Genomic DNA, 25,370 nt, shown 5'->3' with positions numbered 1-25,370 from the left:
AGTTGGGGGAGCGGGGGGGGGTACTGAAGCCTTTAGTCTCTTCCAGATGCTTCTTAGGAGCTCAGGTGCAAGTGATTAAAAGCCTTCCAAACCAGCACACCTTCGAGACGCTTAACTGGCAAGTGGACGACACATTCCACCCCACTAGTGGCAGTGTTCAGTGCAGTGCTTTTGTGTGGGTCTCTCCTTCTCTGGTTTCTTAACAGTTCAAGAGCACACCACATCCCCATAAACCAGCTCTTCACGATGAGCCGCAGAAGTCACATCAGTAAGAAGAGTTGTCTTTTCCATCCATTTTTTCCAACTTGCTGTGGGGCTAGTGGGAGGGATTGGGGGCAAACCAGTATCTTTAGATTGCTCTCCACAGACCAGTAGGAGGAACTGCCAGACACATGAGTTCACACTTCAATGGACAAAGAACAGGTGAACGATCTTTTATTTATTTATAAGCATCAATGACACTAAGCATCAATCTCAGAGCTTTCCAGAACTGGGAGACGTAACTCGATCTCTCCATTCTGCTCTTGCAGGTTTTAGTGCCTGACGCAGCTTCATGCTGAAACAGCAGTTTAAACGGTGCTGCTTGGAAGGCAAACCTCTGATTCATTCATTCATTCAGGGTTGAGGCCCGATGGGTTGAGGCCTGATTTGTTTCAGACACTCAGGTATCCCCATCCCAAGAGGAGACGGATGCCATGGAGCGAGCCTCGTGGACTTCTTGTAAGGAAAGAAGACAAATGAAAGCCAGAGGCAGTGCTAAATAAAGCTTTATAAGAACGTGCTGAGAAATAGAAGCACATTCAGGATAATCATCCTAGCAGATGCATTTGTGCCTCCATGTAGCCCATGGCTGTAACTCTCCAGTGGGCAGAGACAGTAAATGTCTCCTATATAATGGGTCTGTAGCCATGGAAACCTTAAATCGCAAATCATGGTCTACGTTGGTTTTAAAAAGTCATTAAGGAGTGCATAAGGGGGAGGAGGGATTATGCCACAACCCTTTTTTTGCTAAGAATTTTCCAGAAACGCCTATTCAGTACATAGCTCAGACAAAGTGTTGGCCTTACGCTAGTTTGGATCCTGTCCAGTGCTGCTGTTCTCAAGGTAACAGTAAAATACAAATTTTGAAAGCAGATCCAGTAGGCAGCTTATTTTGTGTATCCAAATAATGGGGTGGTAACATCACCTTGGAAGGAAGATAGCTTCCCAAGCTCTGGATGAATGCGTGGCCAAGTACCACTGATGGGGTGGCAGGCAGGGCTGTAGCAAGAAGGCTGGGTGCATTCGGAAGGCTGTCTGGGTGGGGCCCTCTGTGTGGAGTGTAGCTGGCGTTGGGGAGGGTGGGGGCAACTTTGTGCTCAGACTTTTCCAGGTCGCATTAAGTGAGTGGTCAGCAGTGGAAAACTTGTGAAGCAGCTTTCTGCCTACTAGCGCGTGAAGGTTTTTCTTTTCCTGAGAGAACATTTTTTGTTCTCTCAGGTTTTGCTTTTCGCCTTACTGCACTACACACCAAAAAAAGCAAAAGGCACTGGTGGTCGGCACTCCTGGTGTCCAGGATGGGGTTCAAATCCCTGCGGTGTCCTTGCTGGTTGGTGTGTGCTGCCTCCTTTCTCTCCAGTGCGGCTGCCTCGATGTGTGTCAGGCCTAGAAGGGGCAGGTTCACTTTTTGTGCCACCGGCAGTGATCACGTTCCTTTCCTTTTGGCATTGCAGAGTTGGGAGGGGCCATGGAGGCAGCAACTGCACCCCTGACCTCCTGAACTAGGAAGCCGTGGTCGGACCCTTCCTCGGGGGGGGGGGGCTGGCTTGGTCTGGACCCTGACCATGAAGCTGAGGGCATTGATGGCTGCCTGGCCTGCACTGCTAGCGGGGCCCTGCCTGCCTGCCTGGGCCATCCCCTCCATGCCAGCGAGGAAGGTCTGCCTGCCTTTTTCTGTCTCTTGAGCATGTGCCACCATGGCTTGACGCTGGCAAGTGTGTGATGATGATGACGGCCCTGTGGAATAAAACAAAATAAAGCAGCAGCAGCAGCTCTGGTGGCGTCTTCCTTGGTCGCAGGTGGGAGGATGGTTGGGGTGGGTGGGGGGGTGGCGGGCTAGGAGGGTTGAAGCCTGCTGCCAAGGGTGGCTGCCTTCCATGGGGCATTTCCCCCCCACCTGGTCATACCCTGCTGGATCAGGCCCAAGGCCCATCTAGTCCAGCATCCCGTTTTGCACAGTGGCCTAACAAATGCCTCTGGAAGCCCACAGGGAGCAGTTGAAGGCATGCCCATGTTACTCCCAGCAACTGGAACTCAGAGGCATCCTAAATTTCCTGGCAATCAATTTCATGGGATGATCCCTGGTTCTAGTGTTATGTGAGTTGGAGAAGAATTTCTCTCTATCCACTTTCTCCACACCATGCATGATTTTTATAGACCTCTATCATGTCTCCCTGCAGCCATCTTTTTTCTAAACTAGCTTAGAACACACATATTCAGCTTTTTGCCAGAAGTGTAGCCATGTGTGGGTTCTAGCTGCACACCCCTATCTCTTTGGCCTATATTTGGCGATGTGTGTTGTCCCAGCCCGATCTTGGAGATGCTGCTGCCAGGGAGGGGACTGGGAACCTTCTTTTGCTCATCTCAATGGATGACTCTTCTGGGCCAGTCCCTCCTCTCTCTGCCTAGCCTACCTCACGGGCTTGTTGTGATGATAAACACAACTATGTACACCACTCTGGCATCCTTGGAGGAATAAGGACTGGTAGCAAACACACAGCCCTGATGGCGGAGCCTGAAAACTCCCTGGCAGAATTTGAGAGACATGGGCAGTTCTCACTTCTGTCCTTGGGCAAAATCTAAGGGCTTCAATGCTGCAAACCCGGAAATTCCCTACCTAGATGTGGTCGTGATGACTCTGTCATTTTCGTGCCTCTATGGCGCGTATGCTGCGGACGGCGAGCCTGGGACGGACGGAAGCAGGAGAAGCGCATGCGCCTTCTTGTGTTGTGGAACTTATCTCACGGGCCCTCCCGCGCCGCCCGGAGGACTTATTTCGCGCGCGCCCAGTGCCTGTTGTTTTCCTGCACCTCTCCCTTCCGTCTTCCCCGGCCCCGCCCCCTCGGCCGGGGCGGGCCAATCAGGCGGTCCGGGTGGGCGGCGCAGCCAATGAGCACGCTCTGGCCCTTTCGACAGCCGGGGAGTCCGGGCCTGCGGCAGGGAGAAGCCGAGCGCGGAGCCGGGGCGTCGAGTGAGCGCGCAGGCCGGGCGAGGCGCCTGGCGGGCCGGCCCCGCCACCCGCCCTGTCGCGGTGGTTCTTCCCCTGGTCGAGCTCCATCAAGAAGCGCGCCTGCCGCTACCTGCCGCAGCACTACCTGGGCCACTTCCTGGAGGAGCGCCTCGGCCTCGAGCAGCTCAGCCTCGACCTCTACGCCGGCGCCGGCCGCCTCAGCCGCATCCACCTCGACGTCTGGGTGAGGCCCGCCGGGTCGCCGCCACCGCGCTCGCCTGCGGAACTCCCCGCCACGGGGCGCGGGGGGGAGGAAGGTCATCTCCTCCTCCTTCTCCTCGGCCCCCACCTGGCAGCCTGGGCCTCCTCCCGCCCCGACCCCCCCCCAGGACCTGCCCTTGTTTCTGGCCCTTCAGAGCCCACCCTCGGCCCATGAGGGGCTGGGGGGGGTAGAGAGTGTCCTTCCCCCGCCACACACGACAGCCCTGTGAGGTAGGCCCCACTGGGAGGGAGGAAAAGAGACAGCCCCCCAAAGCTGCCCAGGGAGCTCCCCCAATTGCCCCCCTGGGTTTCTGGCTCTCCCCCTCCAAGCAGCCCAGGGCGGGGAACACTGGCTGGCAGCGGCGCTCGGGGGTCTTTCCCTGCCCTGCCTGGCGATGCTGCCGCAGGGGGTGGGGGGGGCATCTGCCTGCCCCAGAGCCAGGGCGTGTGGACGTGGCTGGCCTGAGACACCCCCCCCCCCCGGAGAGGCCTGGCTTGGTCATGGCACTGTATGCCCCCCCCGCAGCCCCACTTGTCCTTGAAGGGCAGCCTCCAGGGGGCCGCCCTCCCTCTTCCTCCCTCCCTCCCCTTGATTTGTCTGCACAGCACCCCAGTGGGGCAGGCTAGGCTGGTCCAGGGAGGCCAGCTCTCCCCGGCTGCCTCTCCTGCCTGCCCTTCCTTGGGTGGGGGGTCAAGGGGGAGTCCTGCTGGGGGCCAGAGCCTTGCTTCCTCCTGTGCGGAGCCCCCTCTACCCCCCCCCTTGGTCCTCATGGCCCCCACCTCGTGATGCCACATCTGGGCTGCGTGGCCGGCAGGGGGGGTCTGCCTCCCCCCTTGCTGGGTGCTGGCGGTAATTCGGGGGTGGGGGGATGTGTGTGTGTTTGTGTGTGTACACACGGAGGGAGCCCCTCCACCTGCCCCCAGGGCTTGCTTGGAGGGAGGAGCCCAGGCTTGTGGGGTGAGGTGGGGGGGCCACCTGCGACCCTGACAGGTGAGGCTGCCTGCCGCTGGGGTGGCGTCTCCTGGCCTGGGTGCTGCGGAAGGTGCTTCCTGTGTGTCTGGCAGCCGCTCCTGGCTCCCTGACGCAGCCTTGCCCTCCTCCCCTCAACCCTATCTATCAGCACACCCCTCTCTCTTGGGCCTATGTTCAGCTTTTTGCTGGAAGTGTAGCAATGTTTGTGTTCTAGCTTCTCACCCGTATCTCTTTGGCCTATGTTCGGCTTTCTGCCGGAAGTGTAGCAATGTTTGTGTTCTAGCTTCTCACCCGTATCTCTTTGGCCTATGTTCGGCTTTTTGCCGGAAGTATATTGATGTTTGTGTTCTAGCTGCACACCCTTCTCTCTCTGGCCTATATAGAGATAGGGGTGTGCAGCTAGAACACACACATTGCTACCCTTCCTGCAAAAAGCCGACCTTGGGCCAAAGCGATAAGGGTGTCAAGGCTGAGGAGCCCCTTGCTCGGGCCTGCTGCCTGTGCGACAAGATCTTTTTCTAGGACAAGATTTTTTTTATTGAAGCAACAAACCACCAAAGCACACAGCACGTTGCCAAAGCACAATTAGGTACAAAGCGGCTGCTGCCTGTGGGGTCGGTGAAGCCTCCACGCGCAGGCAGCAAACCTGCCTCTGCGCGGGAGACGCGGGGCGCATGCTGGACTTCCGGGCGCAGCCAGCAGGGGGCGGCTTAGGCCCCGCCCAGCAGGGGAGGGAGGCGGAAGGCCGCTCCTTCCGGCGAGGGGGGGAGTGCTTCCGGGGCAGCCGCGGCCGCCAACGGGGAGGAGCCCGCGACGTGTGATCGAGCGAGTGAGGCTGCCCGGGTGGCTCCGGCTCCTCCTGGGCCGCCGCCGCGATGTGGTTCTTCTCCCGGGACCCGACCCGCGACTTCCCCTTCGAGGCCGAGACCGAGGCGGCCTCTTCCCCCGCCGGCCCCTGGCAGCTGCACCGCGGCAGGAGGAAGGTGAGGCGGCAGGCAGGCAGGCAGGCAGGCATTCGTCCGGCGCGGCCCCCCGCGGCTTCCCCCAGCCCCTCCCTCCGCCCCCCCCCGTTGACAGCAGAGCGGGAGGGGCTCCTGCCCAGGCCGGGGCTGCTCCTCGGGTGCTGCTGGGGGACTACAACTCCCATCATCCTCCTCGGTCCGAGCGGGTGGGGGAGGGGGAGGGGCAGCCTCCCCACTGCGCTGTGGGGTCTGTGTGTGTGTCCTGCCCCCCCGCCCCCCGCCCACTGGGAGCTCCCTCCCTGGCCCCTCTGGGGAGCTGCTGCCGGGGGGGGGTGGGCAGGTGGGGGGGCTCCGGCCGGGTCTCCCACCCACCACCCCCCAGAAGCCCCCCCTTCCTCCTCCTCCTCCTCCTCTTCCTCCTCCAGGCCACGGGGGAGCCGGTGTCCCTCTTCACGTGTGAGGCCAAGGCCCCGGCGGAGGAGCAGGCGCTGGCCAAGGCCGCCTTCAAGCACCTGAAGACCCTCCGCCACCCCAACATCTTGTGCTACATCGATGGGCTGGAGGTAGTCGGGGGGGCGCCTGGCGGGGGGGGCACGAGGGTGTCCCCAAAGGATCTGGAGGTTCTGGGGCTCCAGAGACCTCGGCGGCTCAGTCCTGGCAGCCCCACTCCCTGGCCAAGGGCTCGCCTTCCATGCCGTCTCCTCAGGCAGTGGCCCAAGTGGGCCCCGAGTTGCCCCAGGCTCTTGGGCTGTGCAGGGACTGGAGGGTCCAGGCGCTGGGAGGTGTGTGGCCTGCCACTTCTCTTGCTAAGCGCCACTTGGGGCCTGCCTTGACTGGGAGCAGCCTGGGCCCATTATTGTTATTGTTATTATTGATTTTATATCCCATTCTTCTTCCACGGAGCCCAGAGTGGTGTACTACATACTTAAGTTTCTCCTCACAACAACCCTGTGAAGTAGGCTAGGCTGAGAGAGAAGTGACTGGCCCGGAGTCACCCAGCAAGTCTCATGAGGCTGAAGGGGATTTGAACTCGGGTCTCCCCGGTCCTAGTCCAGCACTCTAACCACTACACCATGCTTGCCTTTCCCAAGCAGAGTTATCCCTCCGCCCCCCCGCCGCCCCCCATCAGAATGGGATAAATGTTTCTGATTCTTAGGAAACAAAATTCCAGCCGGCTATTCTTAGTGCTCTTTTAAATGAGCAAAAAATTACTGAGTAAATTGTTGACTTACTAACTTGTGATACTGAGAAAAGCATACATGGCTGGACTTTATTTTGAAATTTAAAATAAAGATGGAGAGGTCTGTCTCTATGCCGCCAGCTTGGGTTAGGGTCAGGGCGGGCCTTCTCCACGGTCGCTCTTTGGCCATGGAATGTGCTCCCTATAGGTTTTAGTGGTCTAACATCTTTGCCAGCCTTCAAAAGAGCCCTTAAGACACACTATTTTCAGCCAGGCTTTTAGTAACGTCTGAATGCTTTAAAATTTTAAAGTGCTGCTTTTAGTAGTTTGATATTGTTTTTCTTGATTTGTTTTTGTGAACGGCCTAGAGCTTTTGGTGTCAGGCAGTATATAAATCAAATAAATAAATAATGATCCCACAAGAAAGAATGATTTTTTGGCAAATGAATATAGCTGATTCTTAGAATCACTGCTTGAAAAATATGGCAAGTCGGTCCTAAGGGCACCACTCCATCTTATTTGTATTAACTCTGCAGTTTTGCTTTTCTCCTGGCCTTCCCCATTCACAGTGGTGCGGGCTTTGGCTGTCCTTCTAAGGTTGAGCACCAGGCCTGTGTCAGTGCCATGACTGTTTTCTTCAGCATCTTGAGACAGGCATTTCCCCGCCACGTTCCACTATCTAGGAGCCTGTACCACATCTTGGGAAACCAGGCTCTGCCTCGTGGCTCGGCCCGTCTGCGGAAGAGGGATGTCGGTCACCCTGGGGCACTAACTCCCTAGTCTGAATGGAGCTGGTCTTGTTGTTTTGTGACGTGGCCACGTCCGGTGATGGCAGTGTTTGCTTTGGCAGACGGAGAAATGTTTGCATGTGGTGACGGAGCCGGTCGTGCCTCTGTGGACCTACCTGGAATCCAGGAGCAACGGGAGAGGACTGAGCGAGCCAGAGATCTCGTGGGGTCTTCATCAGATTGTGGTGAGACATGGATTGGGGGGGGGGGCACGGGTTCGTGGAAGAGCCGGCTGCAGCCTGTCCCTAGCGGTAATCTCCAAGCAGCCCATGTAGGATGAGCCCGTGGAAAGCTCTTTCCCTGGCCCAGCGTGGGAATGGAAGAACAAGTGCCCGAGGACACCCAAACCGTTCCTCAAAAGGCGCAGGTCCGGCTTTTGCTGGCTGGCTTGGCATGTGGGAGAGGGGGCCTCTTCTCTGGCTGCCCCCACTAGCGGAGTTTCCCCCTCACGGGATTCCTAGGCAATAACTCCCATCGCCCCCAGCTGCAGTAGCCTTTGGCTGGGGATGATGGGGATTGTAGTCGACAACATCTGGGAACCCCTGTGCCCAGGAACACTGCTGCTCAGAGGAGCACACCTTGTGACTGGCAAGCTGGATCTTGCCCCGGGATTAATGGTGTTGGGGTGTGAACTGCTGAGCGTCATCTCGCACCATTTTAAAGCGGAAAGATGTGCATACTTTTATTTAGGAAAGGATGTGGAGTTAAGCAAGGAAGGAGGGAGCTTGACTCCCTCTGGACAAATGAGTCCAGATGCTCACAGTGGAGCTGAGGTGAGTGTCCTTAGCGGGGAGCAGCCTGGAGAGCTCGGAGGCACCTCGCAAGAGACCTTGAGCGTCCTTCTGCTTGATCTGCACGCATCCTCTGGAGGCCGGGTGGTCCCTGGCAGGACGGCTCCGGAAGGAGGGCCGTGTCCTCGGGGTCAGGGAAGCGGCGTCAGGCGGGGGGGTTGCGCTGCCTGCCGGCTCTGACTGCCCCTCCCTCCGGGCTCGCCCGCCTCTCTCTCTCTCTCTCCCTCCCAGAAGGCCCTCAGCTTCCTGGTGAATGACTGCCACCTCGTCCACAACAACGTGTGCCTGGCGGCCGTGTTTGTCGACCGCGCCGGCGAGTGGAAGCTGGGTGGGCTGGAGCACATGTGTCCTGCGCAGGGGGACGGCGCCCCCGTGCCGCGGAAGGGGCTCCCCGAGCTGGAGAAATATGACCCGCCAGAGTCAGCGGCCAGCAGCAGAACCGTCGGCGAGAAATGGTGAGCGGTTTCCAGAGCACTGCCGGGGCTTTTCTGGTCCGGGCTGGAGGCGGTGTGGAGGCGCCCCCACCCCCCACCCCCGCCACGGGGGATCCTGCTCGTCTTGTGGGGCTGGAGGCGAGCTGGTCTGGGGGCAGTGAGCAGGCATTGTCCGCTGGGCGGAGCCGGGTTGGGCTGCCTGTGGGCCCCCCCGGAGGGGAGGGGGCTGTCGCTCAGGGGAAGAGCAGAAGGTCCCGGAAGCAGCTCCAGGCCAGGCGGAGAAAGACTCCCGCCGGTCCGTGGAGAGAAGACCCAGCAGGAGGGGTCCAGGGTCTGGCTTGGTCCTGGGCAGCTTCTTGGTGGGAGGCAAGGAACTGTCCGCTGAAGGGAAGCCGTCTCCTCTGCGGGTCTACAGGCTGCTGTGCAGGAACTGGAAAGGGTCAGGGATAATTCCCCCTTTAAAGAGGGAACGAGCCTGAGCGAGCGTCAGTCAGACTGGCCCCAAACAGACCTCCTCTCCTCCTGCCCCAGAAAGGGAGCCCTCCTCCCGAGTCAGAGCTGAGCAGCTTCCCTCTGGAGCTTCTGAGAGGTGTCTGCAGGAGAACCTCAGCAGGCACCGCGGTCCTGCCCTCCGCTACTGCCGCGGAGACGGAAACTGCGAATCCTGGGTTATTGGTTCAGTGGTGCATGCGCACCTTAGAGGGAAGGCTGCCCCCCGACCCCAGGATACGCGGATCTGGCCCTCTTTTGGCCGCCCCCACCCCCCATGCAGACCAAGGGCAGGGGTCTCTTCCGGTCCCTCCTGTACTTCTTGAGTCTTTATTTTGTCTGAGAACGGCAACATCCCCAGTCTGAGTGCCCAAAGCATTGTGCTGTGAGGGTCTCTCTTGTTGAAGCTCGACTTGTCTCCTAGGTGCTGGTGCATTTATCACCGCCTAGAAAGGTCTCCCTGCTTTTCCAGTCTCTTTTCTCTCTGTTAAGCCGTTTGTCTGCCAGATATCTGAAAATGGCAACATCCCCCCCCCCCCGGTCATCTCCCCAAACGAGCACGTTGTGAGGGTCCCGTCTGGTGGAACTCCTGCTTCTCTCAGGGATGGCGACATGCTTCCAGATGTCCTGAGAAGTCCCCTGGCTGCTCCTCTGCCGCCTCTTTTTTGCGGTCTTTTTTTCTTCCGTGTTTCTGAGAATTGGGGAGAGGGGGAGGAGCCCCACTCTGTGCACAAAATCCGCCATGTTGCCGGGGTCCCACCTTCTTGCAGCGGCACTGCTGGAGACCGTCTCCGGAGACTGCTGGCGCTGCTGGGGGCTGTTTCCTGGGTGACCTTTGCCAGGCCAAAAGGCGTCAGCCCAAGCACTGGTGGTGGTGGTGGTGGTGGATTTGGCCCCCCAAGTGCTGGCTTGGGACACCTTTGTGGTCTCCCCTGAGCTGTAGCGGGGCTGTCCTCAGCCTTGGCCTCAAAGCCACCACAGCAGGAGGGGGGGGCCCCAGGGTGGTCCTCTCTGCCGTGGCTGAGCCCTGCCCGCCGGCCTCTTCTGCCTGCCTGGCCTCTGGCGGGCCCAGAAGGGCGGTTCTGCTCATGGCGGCGGCGGCTGCTGCTGCTGCTCACTGAGCCCAGAGGCCCTTTTCAGAGTGGTGCTTCTCTGGGTTGAGCAGGGGGAGAGCAGCTGGCCCTCTCCGTCCCCAGCACAGCACCCCTCCAGTGGCCGCGGCTGGTGTCTATCTGACGTTTCTTTCTTAGAGGAAGGTGAGCTCTTTGGGGACGGGGAGCCCTTCTCTTTGTTTATCTGTATCTGTGTCAACTGCTCTGGGGACTTTTTGCTGAGAAGTGGTTGGATACATGTCCGTTGCTGGCGTGGTGGAAAGGCTGCTGCTCCAAACCTCACACCAGGACGTTGCCGGGGGGAAGTGGGCTGACGTGGAAGTGGAAGGCCGCCGGGGGTCTTCTTTTCGGGAGGCAGTGAGTCGACTGAAGCAATACGGAGAGCTCCTGTGCAGCCTCTGCAAGCCGGGCCCTGATCCGGCCAGTTCTCGCGGCAGCGCGGGGCAGCCGGCCCCCCTCCCCAGGCCTGATGGCCCCCCCCCTGCCCCCCTCACAGGTCAGCGGACATGTGGCGTCTGGGCTGCCTCACCTGGGAGGTCTTCAACGGCCCCCTGCCCCACTCCTCCGGCTCCTCCCTCCGTTCTCTTGGCAAGGTGAGTCCGGGGAGGGGCCGGGGTGGGGGGGGAGCCCAGGCAGCCCCCAGACCGGGGCTCGTCTCCCAGGGTGCTTTCCTGCCCCGGCTCAGGGATCGGGGTTCTGGCCCCAGGAGGGCGCCTGGCAGCCGGCTCCTGGGGGGTGCGGTGGGGGGGGGGGCTGGGGCTGGGGCTGGCCGGGGATTTGGGGCTGGCCTCCCCCCTCTCCCTCTCCCTGGGCGCTGCTGCTGCGCTTCCAGGCCTGCCGCCTCCCCCCCCTCCAGATCCCCAAGTCCTTGGTCCCCCACTACTGCGAGCTGGTGGGCGCCAACCCCAAGCTGCGGCCCAATCCTGCCAAGTTCCTGCAGAACTGCCGGGGGCCGGGGAGCTTCATGGACAACAGCTTTGTCGAGACCAACCTCTTCCTGGAGGAGATCCAGGTGAGGAGCCAGGAGCTGGGGCTCCCTCCCCGCCGGCCGTGCCTGGCAGCCGCCCTCCCTCTCCCGGGGGCTTGGGGGGGGCAGAGCTGGACTACGACTCCCAGAACCCCCAAGCAAAAGCCATTGGGGCGGAGGACTCTGGGAGTTGTGGTCAACAGCATCGGAGCGCTCCCTGTCAGAGGGGCCTCTCTGGGCTTCCCTCATGGCTCAGCAGCTCGTTGAAGAAGCAGGTTTGGGGTGGACACCAGTGAAATAACGGCCTGGGAAGCATCGGGGGGGGGGGAGGGGGGAGGGGTCCTCCCCTGAGCGAGTGTGTGTGTGTGTCTGTGTGTGTGTGTGTGTGACCCCCCAGCAGTGCCCTCCCTCCTCCTGCAGATCAAGGAGCCTGCCGAGCGGCAGAAGTTCTTCCAGGAGCTCAGCACCAGCCTGGATGCCTTCCCAGAGGACTTCTGCCGACACAAGGTCCTCCCCCAGCTGCTGACCGCGTTTGAGTTTGGCAGTGCTGGCGCCGTCATCCTCGCCCCGCTCTTCAAGGCAAGGCGCCCTGGGACCCCCCGGGGGGTGGGGGTGGTGCTGTGCCCCCTCCCACGGCCGGGGCTGGGTCTGGCCTCCTGTGGCAGGCCAGGGATGACGCCAGCAAGGGGGCCCCAGGAGTCCTCCTTTGCTGCTCAGTGGGGGTGTGTGTGTGTTTCTGGGCTCCATCCTGCTGCCCCCCCGCCCCCATGGGATAGCTCAGTGCAGTTCTCCTTGCCTCCTCCCCTGCCTCCCGCCCAGTGGGGGGCACACAGCCATGAAACCCTCTGCGGGTGGGGCTGGACGGCAGCCTCCCTCCCTCCCAGCCCCCAGTTCCTGCATGGCCTTCCCTTGGTTTTTGCGGCATGTCTCCTCTCCTTGCTCCTCTTTGCTCTGACGCTCCAGGTGGGGAAGTTCCTGGACGCCCAGGAATACCAGCAGAAGATCATCCCCGTCATCGTGAAGATGTTCTCCTCCCCAGACCGGGCCATGAGGATCCGGCTGCTCCAGCAGGTAATGCCGCGCGGCCCGCCTCTGCCACTGGGCCCCCGGGGGGTGGGGGGCGCACCTAAGCCAGCTAGCGTGAGGGGCACGCTGTGTGGGGCGGAGAGAGGGTGGTCATTCAGCAGCCAGCGGGGGGGGGGGGAGGACTGAGCCGCTGGAACTCACCACCACAGGATGTGAACGGTGAGTTCAGGGCCGCTGCCGCGACTGGCCCGCCTTCGCCTTGATGCTCCAGGCCCCTTCTGGATGAGACCTCCCTGCGTGAGTGTCTCGTGGGGGGGCGGGACGAGCCAACTCTCCAGAGGCAGCAGCCCCTTTGCCCTCGCGTGTCGGAGGTGGCCCTCCTGCCGGCCTTGCTCTTTTCAGACGGGGCGGAGCGACCTGATCTCAGCCTTCAGCCCTGCCCCAAGGAGGGAGAGATGGGCCCTGATTCTGCCCAGAGAGAAAGGGGGACCCTCCCCACCATCTAAATGTCACGACTCGGGTGGAAAACAGCAGGGAGGACAGCCCCGCTACAGCTCAGGGGAGACCACAAAGGTGTCCCAAGCCAGCACTTGGGGGGCCAAATCCCCACCACCACCCTAACCCTACTTTGACCTGCTGGTTGAGGTCCTCGCATATGTGGAAGGGGATTATTTCCTTGTCCAGGATCTAGTCAGAAACGCCTCCAGAGCATCTGCCAAAGACCCTGGAAGCTGCCGTGTGTCTCTTTCTGGGGGGGCCTCATAGGGCCCCCTGGCTCTGGGGCTCAGAGCATCCATCGGCCAAGAGCCAGGAGTGGGGGGTCCCGGGGGGGGGAGCCCTGCAGCGTGTGGGGGGCGCGGGGGGTGGGGGGGCTCTCTCCTGAAGCCAGTCGGGAGACGTTGGTGACCCCGGCGCAAGACGAGGGCCCGGGGGCAGCAGCAGGGCCCGGCTCCCCATGGGCTGTGGCCGTGGGTCTGGGCTGCTGCCGCTGCTGCTGCAAGGGAAACGCCACCCCGAGGCGGGGAACGGGGGGGGGCTGAGACCCTGGGGGGGGGCCGTGGGCTGCCCCGGCCACCCCTCGGCTCACGCCGGCCTCCCTCTGCCAGATGGAGCACTTCATCCAGTACCTGAACGAGCCCACGGTCAACACCCAGATCTTCCCCCACGTGGTGCACGGTTTCCTGGACACGAACCCCGCCATCCGTGAGCAGACGGTGAAGGTAGCGGGGCAGGGCAGGGCTCCCGGCCGGGGGGGGGGGTCTCCTGCTGCTCTCTGGGGCTGGGCTTCGGCGGGGGGGGGGGCGGCCCCTCCCAGAGAGCTCCCACCGCCAGGGAACACACCCCGGCCCCCCCCCCGGCCCCTCTCTGTGGCTGAGGCAGGGGGACCCCCCCACCTCCAAACGTGGGCTCCATCGGGCGTCCTCCGGCCTCTCCCCCCCCCACCCCCGGCCAATGACAAGCTGGCAGCCAGGGTGGTGCTCTCCCAGCCCCCCCCCTCCTCCTCCTCCTCCTCCTCCTCCTCCTCTTCCTCTTCCTGGGGCCTCTGCCGCCCTCCTGAGCCGCCTCGCCGGTCTCCCCCTTGCAGTCCATGCTGCTTCTGGCCCCCAAGCTGAACGAGCACAACCTCAACCTGGAGCTCATGAAGCACTTTGCCCGCCTGCAGGCCCGGGACGAGCAGGGCCCCATCCGCTGCAACACCACCGTCTGCCTGGGCAAGATCGGGCCCTACCTCAGCGCCAGTGTGAGTGGCGACCCGGGATGGGGGGGGGGGGCGCGAGGCGGGGTCTCCCCCTCTGCTCCCTGCCAGCCCTCGGGGAGGGGCGGGGGCTGCACACGGCGTGGGGGTCCGGGGGGGGGGGCTCCGTGCGTCAGCGGCCGGCCTTGCTCTCTGCAGACGAGGCAGAGTGTACTGATCTCCGCCTTCAGCCGCGCCACCAAGGACCCCTTTGGCCCCTCGCGGGCGGCTGGCGTCCTGGGCTTTGCAGCCACCCACAACTTCTACTCGATGAGGGACTGCGCCTTCAGGATCCTGCCGGCGCTCTGCACGCTGACCCTGGACTCCGAGAAGACGGTCCGGGAGCAGGTGAGCGGCCTCCTGCTGGGCGGGGGCGGAAGAAGCCGTGGGGTGCTGCAGGTCAGTGGGGGGGGGCCCTTAGCCGCACACAGGAGGGCCCCGCTTCAAGGGGCCCGGCCGGCATCGCCAGGTAGGGCCGGCTGGGAAGACCCTGGAGAGCGGCTGCCAGTCAGAGCACCCTCACCCTCACCCGAAGGCAGCCTCCGCCCCGACCCCATGAGAGGCAGACGGGTCACTCTGTGGGGCAGGGGTTGGGGGGCTGCCGGTGGGTCTCCCGCTTAACCCCCCCCCCCCTTGCAGGCATTCAAGGCCATCCGGAGCTTCATGGCCAAACTGGAAACCGTCTCGGAAGACCCGTCTCAACTCTCTGAGCTTGGTGAGGGGTCTCGGGGGGCCCAGTCAGGGTCCGGTGCCTTGCCTGCCCCACAGCAGGAAGGAGACACGGAGGGAAAGTTCTGGGCCAAGGAGTGGGCTGAGGAAGCCTGTCAGGGAGAGCGGAAAGACGCCTCCAGGCCGGCTGCTCAGTCTGTCCGGGGAGGGAGAAGAGGGAGGCCGGACCCTCTGGGGCCAGGAGGAGGGGGCCGGGGGGGGGTCCCCTGCTCTCTCTCTCTGCTCCTCATCCCCCCCCCCGTGTGGTCCAGTAAGGCTGCTGCATCTCCAGCAGGGGGGCCGAGCGGGGGCTGCTTGGCTGGGCCGGCAGCACTGACCCCCCCCTCTTCCCCCTCCAGAGAAGGACGTCCAGGCTGCCTCCACCAGCCCCGGTGGGGCTGCCGGCTGGGCCGGCTGGGCCGTGACGGGGGTCTCCTCCCTCACCTCCAAGCTGATCCGGACCAACGCTGGGGCGGCGGCACCACCATCGGCTGATCCCGGGCCGGGAGGGCTCCCCGCCAGCTCCATGCCGAAGCCACCCCGGCCAGGTCAGTGGGAACTGGAAGCCACCGGGGCGGCTGGGCTGGTGAGGCTGGGGCTGCCAGAGGAGAAGGGGCTCCTGGGAGGGGTCTCCTGCCCAGGCAGCGGATCGTGGCTGAGACCTCCTGCCGCCTCCCTCCCTCCGCAGCCGGGCAGCCCCCACCCCCGGAGGCAGCGGCAGCAGCAGCAGCAGCAGCAGCAGCTCCCGTCTCCGCCAGCCAGTGGGAGCTGCAGGACGACGTGGCAGCCGAGGAGGAGGAGGTCGTGGTGGACCGATGGGACGAGGAGGACTGGGGGAGCCTGGAGGTGTGAAGGGGGAGGCCAGCAGGCCCTGGGGGGGGAGGGAGGGAGGGGGGGGGCTCCCTGTGGCTGCGTGTCTGTCCGTCCCCCCCCCCCCGCTTGCCTGAGGGCCTGCCCTTCTCTTGGCAGCAGGAGGCTGAGCAGCCCGAGCAGCAGGCCAGCCCGGACGACTGGAACAGTCCAGGCTGGTTGGAGGCAGCCGCGGAGGCCAAGCCGCCTGGAGGCAGGACGGTGAGTCTCCGTGGCCAGAGCCTGAGCCCCCCCCCCCCCCCGGGAGCAGCAGCAGCAGCAGCCCCCCAAGGGGGGAAAGGCAGCGGCCACCAGGCGCCCAGATGTGCTGCGTGTTGCTCAGGAGGCCCCTGAAGGTCTGGCCTGCCCCGCCCCACCCCGGGCCTGTGGAAGCCGCCATCGGGACGGAGCAGAAGACTCTGTCCTCCCCGCCAGCCGCCTTTTAAATGGCCGCCCAGACTTCTGCCCAAGAACAACGCCAGATATTTATGAGCATCAAGAGTCCTCCCTCGCCCACCTTGCTCTCCCGAAGTCCCTGCTGGGGCTGAGCCCACCCTGCCTTTCCTTGGCGTCCTTCACAGGCAAGCAGCTCCTCCACGATGCAGGAGTCGGACTGGAGTGTCTCTGCCTGGGACCGGGAGTCCTCCAGGAGCCACAAGAAGGGGCCCAGTGCCGCTGTGGGGGACGCCGGGGCCAGCAGCCAAGAGGGTCTGCCGAAGAAGGCTGCCCCCGAAGGGACCAAGCTGGCCAGCGAGTACAACTGGGAGAGCCCCGGCACTCTCCGCAAGAAGCCGGACCCCTTTTCTCTGCTCCTTGAGAAGCCGCCGGCAGCAGCAGCAGAGAGCCAGGTGTGTCAGCCCCCCCCGCGGCCCCCCCCCGCTGAACTCAAATGAGGGCTAGGCTGCCCCATGGCCTTTGGCCAGGAGACCCCAAGGAAGGGCTGCTGCCTAAATGGCCTTCAGAGTGAATGGGGGGGACTCATGGAGGACAGGCCTCCTGTCGGTCCCCGCTGGGCTTGATGGCTACCTCCTGCCTCCACCCTTCTGGGGCCGCTGCAACGGCGGGAGAGGGTCCCCCTGACTGGGTAGGGCAGCGCTTGCCCCAGAGCGACCCCCTTTTCCAAGCTCGGCTGTGGGGAGTTGGAGGGTCAGGCAGACCAAGCGCAGACCAGCAGTGACGAAATCAGAAGGTGACTTATTCTCGGGAAGCGGGGAGGGCCTGGCCTTGAACAAGGGCTGGGGGGACGGGGACAGCGGGGTAGAAAAGTCAAGAGACCCCCCACCCCACCCCCCCATTGAGCCACAGGGAATCAAGAAGCCAGCTGGCTTGGACTGCCAGGTCCTCCTCCTCCTCCTCCTCGTGGCTGACTCCAGGCATGGGGGGTCCTTGGCTCCCCCCCTGCCCCTGCCCGGGACGCTGCAGGGCGGCTTCTGCTCAGGGCTTTGCTGGCAGCGTGTGGCTGAAGGGGGTTGCCCAGCAGAGGCGCTAGGCAGGGCTACTCCGCTTGCGCAGAGGTTAGCCTACATCATCCCTGGCCATTGGCCACCTTGGCTGGGGGGCTGAGTAGCCGAGTAGCCCTGAGCTAGAGCGACCTGCAGGGATCCCATGCGCCACCCCAGCCCGTCCCCCCCCCCCCTCGGGCCCCTCTGGGAAATGGGGTGGGCTCCTGGAGAAGGCCGCCCCGCTTGGCCCGGGCTGCTGGCCGCCTCTCTCCTGGGGCTGCCCTTTGCCCTCTTCTGCGCCGGGAGAGGGAGAGGAGTGTGCCTGCGTGTGACCCGCCCCGCTGTTGGGTTCTAGAGAGACGCCGCCGCCGCCGCCGAGGCGCTTGGAGACTGGGGCTTGGAGGAGCCCTGGGAGGCCCTGGAGTCCTCCGGCCAAGGTGAGTCGGGCCCTTCCGCCGCTGCCGGGGCCCCCGAGTGTTGGGGCAGGCGCTGCCACGGAGTCTCTCTTGCCCCCTGCTCAGGACCCAGCAAGGCCGAGCTGGCCCGGAAGAAGCGGGAAGAGAGGCGGCAGGAGATGGAGGCCAGGCGAGCCGAGCGGAAGGCGGTGCCCAGGGGCCCCATGAAGCTGGGAGCCAGGAAACTGGACTGACCCCTCCGCTGGGGGGAGCAGGGCGGAGAGGAGGGGCCGCGGGGACTCTGCGCGGACTGCCCGGAACTCGCTTCCCGCAGCTGCCAGCAGCGCCTGCCTGCCTGCCTGCCTGCCTGCCTGTGGGGAGTGAGCGCTGCCAGCCGGGGCCAGGCTGTGCCCCCCAGGGAGGGGCTCCAGGAGGCCGGCCGGCCCCTCCCTCCCTCCTCTGGTGCAGGAAGTCCAAAGGGAGCCTCCTTGCTTCGAAGGCAAGTTGTGCTGCATCGCTCTGTGGCTGTCAGTGAGCGGCCGGGGGGGGGTGGTGGTGGTGTAACTCTGGCTTGTTTTTATTGGTCGATTCTGCAGATGGCAGAAATAAATCAAACCGTAACAGGAGCAGGGTCCAGGCATGAACCAAACCTTCCCGCTCCATCCCTGGTCTGGGCCTTGGTTGCCTTTGACGGAGAGGGTGAGATGCTGCAGGTGGGGGGGGGGATGAACAGCTGGCTTTCCCCCTTTCGGACTGGGGCAGGGGGGGCTGTTCTTTCCACACCCTTCCGGTTTCCAGCTTCAGAGCAGGCCAGCCTCTCTTCCTACCAGCAGTACTTTTAGGAGACCACCAAACACAGCCCAATCTGCTTTTGGACCTCTTCTCCGTTACTTTCTCCCCAAGAAAGAAGACAAGGCCACCTGTACCGCTGTACTTTCCATGGGGAGAGCGTGCGTGCACGTTTAGCTGGCCCGAAGAAGGGCGCTGTTACCCCTTGTGCAAGGTGCATCTTGTGGGCTGACTTCTCCAGCCATGTGCCCTGAGAGAGAAGCAGCAGCTCACAAATTGGGAGGGGAGCAGGGCCGATGCCCTCCCTTGCCAGAGCCCTGATCCGTGGAAGGGAACCCAACACAGCTGCTGTTTCCAAAATTAAAAAATCGGGTGTGCTGATCCTCCAGTCATGTTTCACGGAAGATGTAGTTTGATTCTTGCTCTGGCCTTCTGAGCAGGTCCTGTGCCCACAGGCAGAGTGGAAGCCCTCCTGATCTCCCCACATCCCCACCCCCACCCCCCGGGCACTGCTTCAGCTCTGGCCCTGCTGCAGAAAGAGAAGCAGAGCTTGTGCCTGGTTTTCACAAGAGGCCACCAACTGTGGACTGGGGGACTCTGCAGAGGGATTTGCTCAGGTCACCAACTGCCCTGAAGGTCCCTTCCTGGGGGTGGGGGGGAGATATCTCACCGTGTCTTCCCTATCCAGTGTGGGGGCTCCCACCCCTCCCTTCTTTCCCAGTAGAGTCACTGTTTGCCCCCATTTCTTGAGCTTCTGGGAGCCAAAGAAAGAGCCTTTGCAAGGGGGAAACCCCCACCCCTCTGATGCAGGAGAAAGCGACATTGGTTCTAAATATGCAGGTGAGGCACAGAAGGAAGCTAGGCAGCTGGCGATCTAGGCTTTCTCTATGGTGCAGTCATGTGCTCTCTAGGTTGTTTTATTTAGCCACTCTAGGCAGTGCCATGTCCATGGTTTTGTTCTGTCTAGGCAGATAAAAATCTATGGTGTTAGTTGTATCCACAACTCTGTGGCAGTATTGCCCTCCCTCTATACTCTTGCTTGGTCTATGGTGTTCCTCCCCATAGGCAGGCACCATGGTCCGTGTGCTGTAATCCCACATAATGAGAGCTCCTCACCTGCTAATAAAGGATCACAGGCCCTGTCAGGAGCACTAAATGTTTATCGTGTTAATAGCCAAACTTCTGATAGCTGAAGGTGTTCCCAAGAAGTTCTGCTGGGTTCACAGACAATGACTTGCAAACTTGGGGGCTACACAAGTCTCTTCACTAACTCTGAAGTTCTGAACACCCAGGCTGTGCTGTTGGGACAAGGGAATCCTTCAAAGAATGCTCTGCAAGATGCTGCTCCAATATAATACTGCACTATATTACTTAAATAATGTGATACAGGATTCCAGTATTTAAATGAGAAGTTAAAATGTCTTTATATATTTTATCTCAATAAAACCAGGGAGCAATTTAGCATGGTGCCATGCAAGTTTAAGGGGTAAGAGCTTCTGATGTTTCTCTGCTTGCCAGCATTCAAAATGTCCTTGCACAAGATCAAGTTTCTGACAGATTGGTGTTCAGGGTAAGGGCATTGGCTTCAACTGGAGAGACTGAGCATGCTCCAGGCGTTTCACAGAACTTCACAGATCATGTCCTTTGGATGCACTAGTGTACGTGTAGTCATTCTTTTTTAGGTTTCTCGGTTACCTTGATGTAAATAATACATACAACAACATCTGATGCTTTTTTTGATAACTTGGATTGCCTTGCTTTAATATTTTAAGAAGGAATTAAAAGGTGGGGATAGGGGTGGTTGGCAGAAAACAGAACGGAGCTTCATTTGACCCTACTGAGCATGCTCACACGCACCGGAAACCAGGCGTCGTGAATGACAAAAGCCGCTCTACACGCTTCCTTTTCGTCACTTCCGCCAAGAACCAGCAGGTGAGCGTCTGTGCTGGCGGTTGAAACGCGTTTGTTTCCGGGGCGGTGCTCCTGGCTCCCTGGGCCGCAGGTAACCATAGCGACCGAAAGTGTCCTGGCCTACGCCGCGCTCTGCCGCCCCTTGCCCAGCCGCCCTCCTGTCCCCCGGCCTTCCTCCGTCTCCAGGGGTCCGGGCCCGCCGCTGTTCGCGCTCCGCGGGGCGGGCAGTTCTGCGACTACCACCGCGTGCTCTTAGCGGCTCTCCGGGGATGAAGTGGTGCAGGGCGGGCCACTGGGCGTGCGCAGCAGCCGGTGCAGACATGCGCAGAGCCGCAAAACCTTCGCGGGGGGATTCTGGCGGGCTTTCTGCGCTCCCACGCCCTCCCCCACGCGCGCCCCGGGGAGCCGAGCCCACCTCTCTGATTGGTTGGCGGGTGGCAGGCGCATCGCTGATTGGCGAGCAGCTGGACAGCTGACCCTCCCGCAGCTGAAGCTCGCGACGCGGCCTCGAGCGCGCCCCGTTTGACGAAGCAGTTGAGAGAGCGGAGGGGGCGGCGGCGGCGGCAGGAGGGCTGAGGGGGAGAGGCGAGGCTCTCCGCAGGGAACGAGGGGGCCGCACGCCCCACACTGCCCCCACTCGGCTGCTGAGGGCCTCCAAGGGGCAGCCGCCGCCGCTCTCCTTCCATCCCGCGGAGAAATGCTCTGAGGGAAGGCTGGACTCCATGCCCGGCAGCGGCTTTCACCTCAGCATTTTAGTGAGAATAATCAATCAATAGTCACGGAGGAAAAGCTGCCTCCAGGCTTGCTTCTGACCCTCTGGGGGAAGGGCTCTGTGCCCAGCCTTGGCTTTGACCTCACCAAAATAAGGATAATAAATCTCTGTTGCTTCAGAAAAAGGAGGCGGAAACCACTCAAGCCGTGCTACTCAGCCAGGCTCGGGCTTTTTAAAAGAATGCTTTGTGGGAGAGTGGTGGGAACACGGTCTTGAAGACCCCTGCCAAAAGCCAGTCTCTGAGGGGAAGTGAAGTTTCTGAGTGGGGAGTTCATCGCTCTGCTTTGGCTTCATCTTGCCAAAAGAACTCAAACCCCTTCGGTGGATGCTGCAGCCGTGCTGACGTGTGCAAAAGCCCGGCCACCTCACTGCCCACACTTGTAGCATTTGTCTGCCGCGGGCAACACGCGACAGATTCTCCCCGTCCTCAGAACACTGGGGCGCCACAGTCTTCTGCATCACGGTGAAAACCTGTCCACTCTTAGCGCGTTCTTGCTCTGTGCAGACAAATGCTAGAACTATGGACCGCGTAGGGCAGGACTTCTGAGCGCAACGGCACAGGGGCTGTAGCAGGAAATTCCCTGAGGCCAGGGGCTGCTGTGCAACTACAGACTGGCCCTTTTAGTCTGAGAAAACTGGGTGCGACCTGAGGCTCCTTTATGCTCCCGACAGCTGTGTATGGCAGCATAATTCCTAAGAGAGTGGCTGGCTTGAATGGAACACCCTCCCTGCGCATTAAAAGGCTTAGGCTTCTAGATACTCAGAACACTTTTCTGAGGCAGCATAAGCTCTAATTTTCAGGCAGGCTTGTATGGAACATGCTTCAGGCTTCTTAATTCTCTCAAGAGAAGAGAGGGTTCTCTTTATATTCTCTCAAGTTCTTTTTAATGAGTTATAGCTTTTCATATTTGTGAATGGCATAGAGCTATCTGGATGAGGGGGTGAATAAATAAAACAGCTGTGGGAGTCAGCATAATCTCTAAAATGGGGGCTGGCTTGTATGTATGATAGAAGCACCAGGATGATTTATAACTGCCAACTTTATAGGGAAGGATAATCTCAAATTTAGCACCTATCTTTAACTGAACATTTTTCATGTGTTCTATCCCCACAATATCGCTTGGAGAACAATTTAGCAAAAAGAAACGGAGTTGGTGCATGTGTCCCTACGACCCACGGACCGGAGTGGTGCTCTTGGAGCATTTTTTCCTCCCCAGGGACCAACGTGGCAGGTAAGGCTCCAAAAAGAGAATGCTAATTGTACAGGAGAAAGTCTACCAGAATAGAATCCCTAGCTGTATCATTGCCTTTTGGGATGAGGCTTTCCTCAGAGGACTGAAAAAAGGGTACCTCAAATGTTCCTCCGATATATATTATATATTATGGATTATTTTATTTTTTCCATTTTATATCCCGCTCTTCCTCCAAGGAGCCCAAAGCGGTGTACTACAGACTTAGGTTTCTTTCTCACAACAGCCCTGTGAAGTAGGCTAGGCTGAGAGAGAAGTGACTGGCCCAGAGCCACCCAGCAAGTCTCATGGCTGAATGGGGATTTGAACTCTAGTCTCCCTGGTCCTAGTCCAGCACTCTAACCACGACATCATGCTGGCTCTCAATCCTTTGGCCAAATCCTCATAAGATTAAGAAATGACACATTGCTCCCACTTCAGAATAAGTGGCACAATTTGCTCTTTTCCAACAGATTTCAAGAAACAACTGACAGGCGACATCACAGAAGCCAAGAAGACGTGAAAGGGGCCAAAGACACAGACACACAGGGCGAGCCAAACCAAACCACAACCCAGGGGCTGCGTACAAGCTTCAGGCTTCTCTCTTGTCCCAAACATCATCATCATCACACACTTTATTTGTGAGCCACCCCATAACAAATCGTCCTCTGGGCGGCTCACAACACAACATTGAAAAACGTCCAATAAGAGCACATACAAAACGACAAACACATCACAACACAAAACAGCAGCAAATATGCAACCGGCAGCGACACAGAAGCCACAAAGGAATTAAAAGAGCCGACAAGGATGCACAAGATAGCCAAAGCAAGGGTTGTGTTCCTCACCGCCCTGAATGCTCTGTCAATCCACAGGCCATCAGTAGAAACTTCAGGCTGCTTTGTTCTCTCACCACCTGTGGAAGGCAGCATGATCTCTCATTCTGTGGCTGCCTGGAATGAAACACGCTTCATGTATGTTACAAGCTTCAGGCATCTTCATTCTCCCAACAGCCTTGTCAAGCTGGATATCCTCTAAGATGGAGACTGCCTTTAACAGGACACACTTCATGTGTGCTGCATGCTCAGCAGCCCTTTGTGCCATGTTTGGAAAGAAGAAACAGAGTTGGCACACATTTGCAATGACCTCCATGCCGGAGTGGTGATTTTGGAATGTGTTCTCCTCCCAAGAGGCCTGTGTGGGAGGCAGGATCAAAGACAGGGACTGGACCCAAGGTAAAGGGATCCCACCCCTGTCAAAAATAGAACTCCCAGGGTGGTGTAAGAGACAATTGAACAGGAACTAGACTAATGCCTGCTATGATGAGGCTCTTCAGCAGAGCACTGAAGAATCTATACCAAATAAGTATTGTTATGGCTGACAAGCAGACTAGGTTTCTCAGTAGTTATCCCTCAATGGTTACTCTAAAGGAGGACTCAATTTCAATAGGGGTCGCATTGGGTAATTTGGCCAGGATGTCAGCCAGTATTCATTATGCATTGATTTTTGCAAGATGAGATGAAACAGCTGTGAAACTAGTTACCAAGAAATCAAAGATTTCATCCTTAGTGAACTTCTCATATTCTAACAGAAGAATGTGGTATTGCTCACACTTTAAAATCAATGACATGCCTTTTTCTCTTCCAGTGGGTTTCAAGAAAGAGCATAAGGAATGAGGAGGACACAGAAGACAAGACAAGCTGACCTGATCAATCTTGTGACGAGGAGGCGCAATGTCCGAGAATTGAAGAACTATTCAACATAGTTATTCAGTTTTGTTCATTATAGTTCTTCAATTTTATTCAAAATATAAATATGTGTAAATATTGAGCATACATATTTCTTTCACACTGATCATCACAAAAGAATGTAAAAGTGAAACTGTGAAAAGTATATTCACCAAGTCTTGCTCACACTTCAAATAAATGACTTGACTTGTTCTTTCCCAGCAGATTTCAGGAAAGAGCCTAAGGAGCAAGGACAGTTACAAAGACAAGCTGTTTCAATCTCTTTCGTGATGAGGCTTCATCAGAGAACTGAAGAACATATACAAAATATAAAGATGTATACAAATACTGAGCATACTTATTTATTACATACCGATTGTCACAGGAGAATATAAAAATGAAACTCTGAAAATGTATTACTCAGGAAATCTAAGGTGTCATCCTTCATAAATGTCTCATACTCTAACATCACGTGGATTTGCTCACACTTCAAATAAATTATGTAACTTGTTCTTTCCCAAAAGATTTCAAAAACAGACCAGTGGAGGCGACAAGAGACAAGCCATGCCAAGCAAAACTGCATTACCCTTTTAGGTCTTGTTTTCAGAAGATTAGTCTCAAAACCAGTGGCTGGCTGCTGCAAATAGAGGCTTCAAGCGTGAGCTGATTTTATCCTTGGCCCTGTGAGGTAAGTTAGCCTGGAATAATATGTGCTGGCTTCAAGGGTTCATGCCTAAAAAATAAGAATACGTTTGTTTAAATTGTTTGTATCCTGCCTATTCAAGAGCCTTAAACAACCATCTCTTCAGCCTGGATTTTAATGATATCTTGTTTTAATCTTAATTAGATTTAATCTGGTTTAAATGTTTCTTGATTTTAATTGTTTTATTCTGTGTTTTTTATTTTATTTTAATGTAAACCAGCCTGAGCCAATGAATGAATGAATGAAATAATAAATATTCAACAAAATGCTATTCAGGGCCTCTTACCCTCTCTTAAATTAAAACAACACCCCCCCCCCAACTAAATGCAAAACAACAACAAAACCCACTATTAAATGCAAGCCCCCACACTACTAAATTAAAAAAAAAACACTACTAAATGCAACAACCCCCCCAAAGCCCACTACTAAATGGGGAAAAAAGCCACCACTAAATGCACACACTCCACTAATAAATGCAAAAAAGATTCACTACTAAATGCAATAAAACAGAAGATAAAATAGACAAGAAAAAAGAGCATTCACAACTAAAAACTGAGTATTCTAAACAGGAGTAAAAAAAATAACCACCATTGGCTCTGTTCACCAGCCATTCTCATTGAGCTCTGTTGGTACATTACTCGTCAGGTTTTTTCACCCATCAGGCATCCTTTTTCACTTGTCACAGATGGGTAGACTAGTGGATTTTCTGAGCCCTGATTCTAAACCTGGATTGGAGAAAAATGGAATTTTTCTTGGTGCAGATCTCCTGACCTAGCTGCTTTGCGTGAGTATTTGTTCAGTGAATCTTAAAAAAACTATTATCGTGATGTTTGAAACTAACATTTAACACATTTGTTAAAGATTTGTGGTAATGTTTTATTTTGAAACATGAATTATTTGAATTAATGAAAGAATGTAA

At 58.5% G+C, this 25,370-nt stretch overlaps 1 protein-coding gene across 13 annotated transcripts in view; it reads left to right on the top strand.

Annotated features, from left to right (window-relative positions):
- The first annotated feature begins 3,465 nt into the window (after positions 1 to 3,465).
- Positions 3,466 to 25,370, top strand: part of SCYL1 (SCY1 like pseudokinase 1) — a 30,401-nt gene continuing 8,496 nt past the window's right edge. For 5 of the 13 annotated variants that reach the window (XM_053277438.1, XM_053277437.1, XM_053277439.1 and 2 more), the window contains exons 1-18: positions 3,467 to 5,425; positions 5,830 to 5,967; positions 7,435 to 7,557; positions 8,395 to 8,618; positions 10,695 to 10,791; positions 11,055 to 11,210; positions 11,586 to 12,236; positions 13,298 to 13,411; positions 13,777 to 13,932; positions 14,086 to 14,274; positions 14,566 to 14,641; positions 14,994 to 15,182; positions 15,323 to 15,480; positions 15,604 to 15,705; positions 16,065 to 16,331; positions 17,281 to 17,362; positions 17,447 to 22,024; positions 22,495 to 25,235. In XM_053277438.1, coding sequence (XP_053133413.1) covers positions 5,318 to 5,425; positions 5,830 to 5,967; positions 7,435 to 7,557; positions 8,395 to 8,618; positions 10,695 to 10,791; positions 11,055 to 11,210; positions 11,586 to 12,236; positions 13,298 to 13,411; positions 13,777 to 13,932; positions 14,086 to 14,274; positions 14,566 to 14,641; positions 14,994 to 15,182; positions 15,323 to 15,480; positions 15,604 to 15,705; positions 16,065 to 16,331; positions 17,281 to 17,362; positions 17,447 to 17,574 — 2,958 coding nt within the window. In that variant the 5' untranslated portion in view covers positions 3,467 to 5,317 and the 3' untranslated portion in view covers positions 17,575 to 22,024; positions 22,495 to 25,235. Of the gene's footprint in view, positions 5,426 to 5,829; positions 5,968 to 7,434; positions 7,558 to 8,394; positions 8,619 to 10,694; positions 10,792 to 11,054; positions 11,211 to 11,585; positions 12,237 to 13,297; positions 13,412 to 13,776; positions 13,933 to 14,085; positions 14,275 to 14,565; positions 14,642 to 14,993; positions 15,183 to 15,322; positions 15,481 to 15,603; positions 15,706 to 16,064; positions 16,332 to 17,280; positions 17,363 to 17,446; positions 22,025 to 22,494; positions 25,236 to 25,370 lie in introns of all 13 variants that reach the window. The other 8 variants (XM_053277442.1, XM_053277440.1, XM_053277444.1 and 5 more) reach the window with 7 other exon arrangements.

The sequence above is a fragment of the Hemicordylus capensis genome, chromosome 14 (assembly GCF_027244095.1).
Source record: "Hemicordylus capensis ecotype Gifberg chromosome 14, rHemCap1.1.pri, whole genome shotgun sequence".
Classification (NCBI taxonomy): domain Eukaryota; kingdom Metazoa; phylum Chordata; class Lepidosauria; order Squamata; family Cordylidae; genus Hemicordylus; species Hemicordylus capensis.
This window is presented reverse-complemented; position numbering and strand designations above follow the sequence as displayed.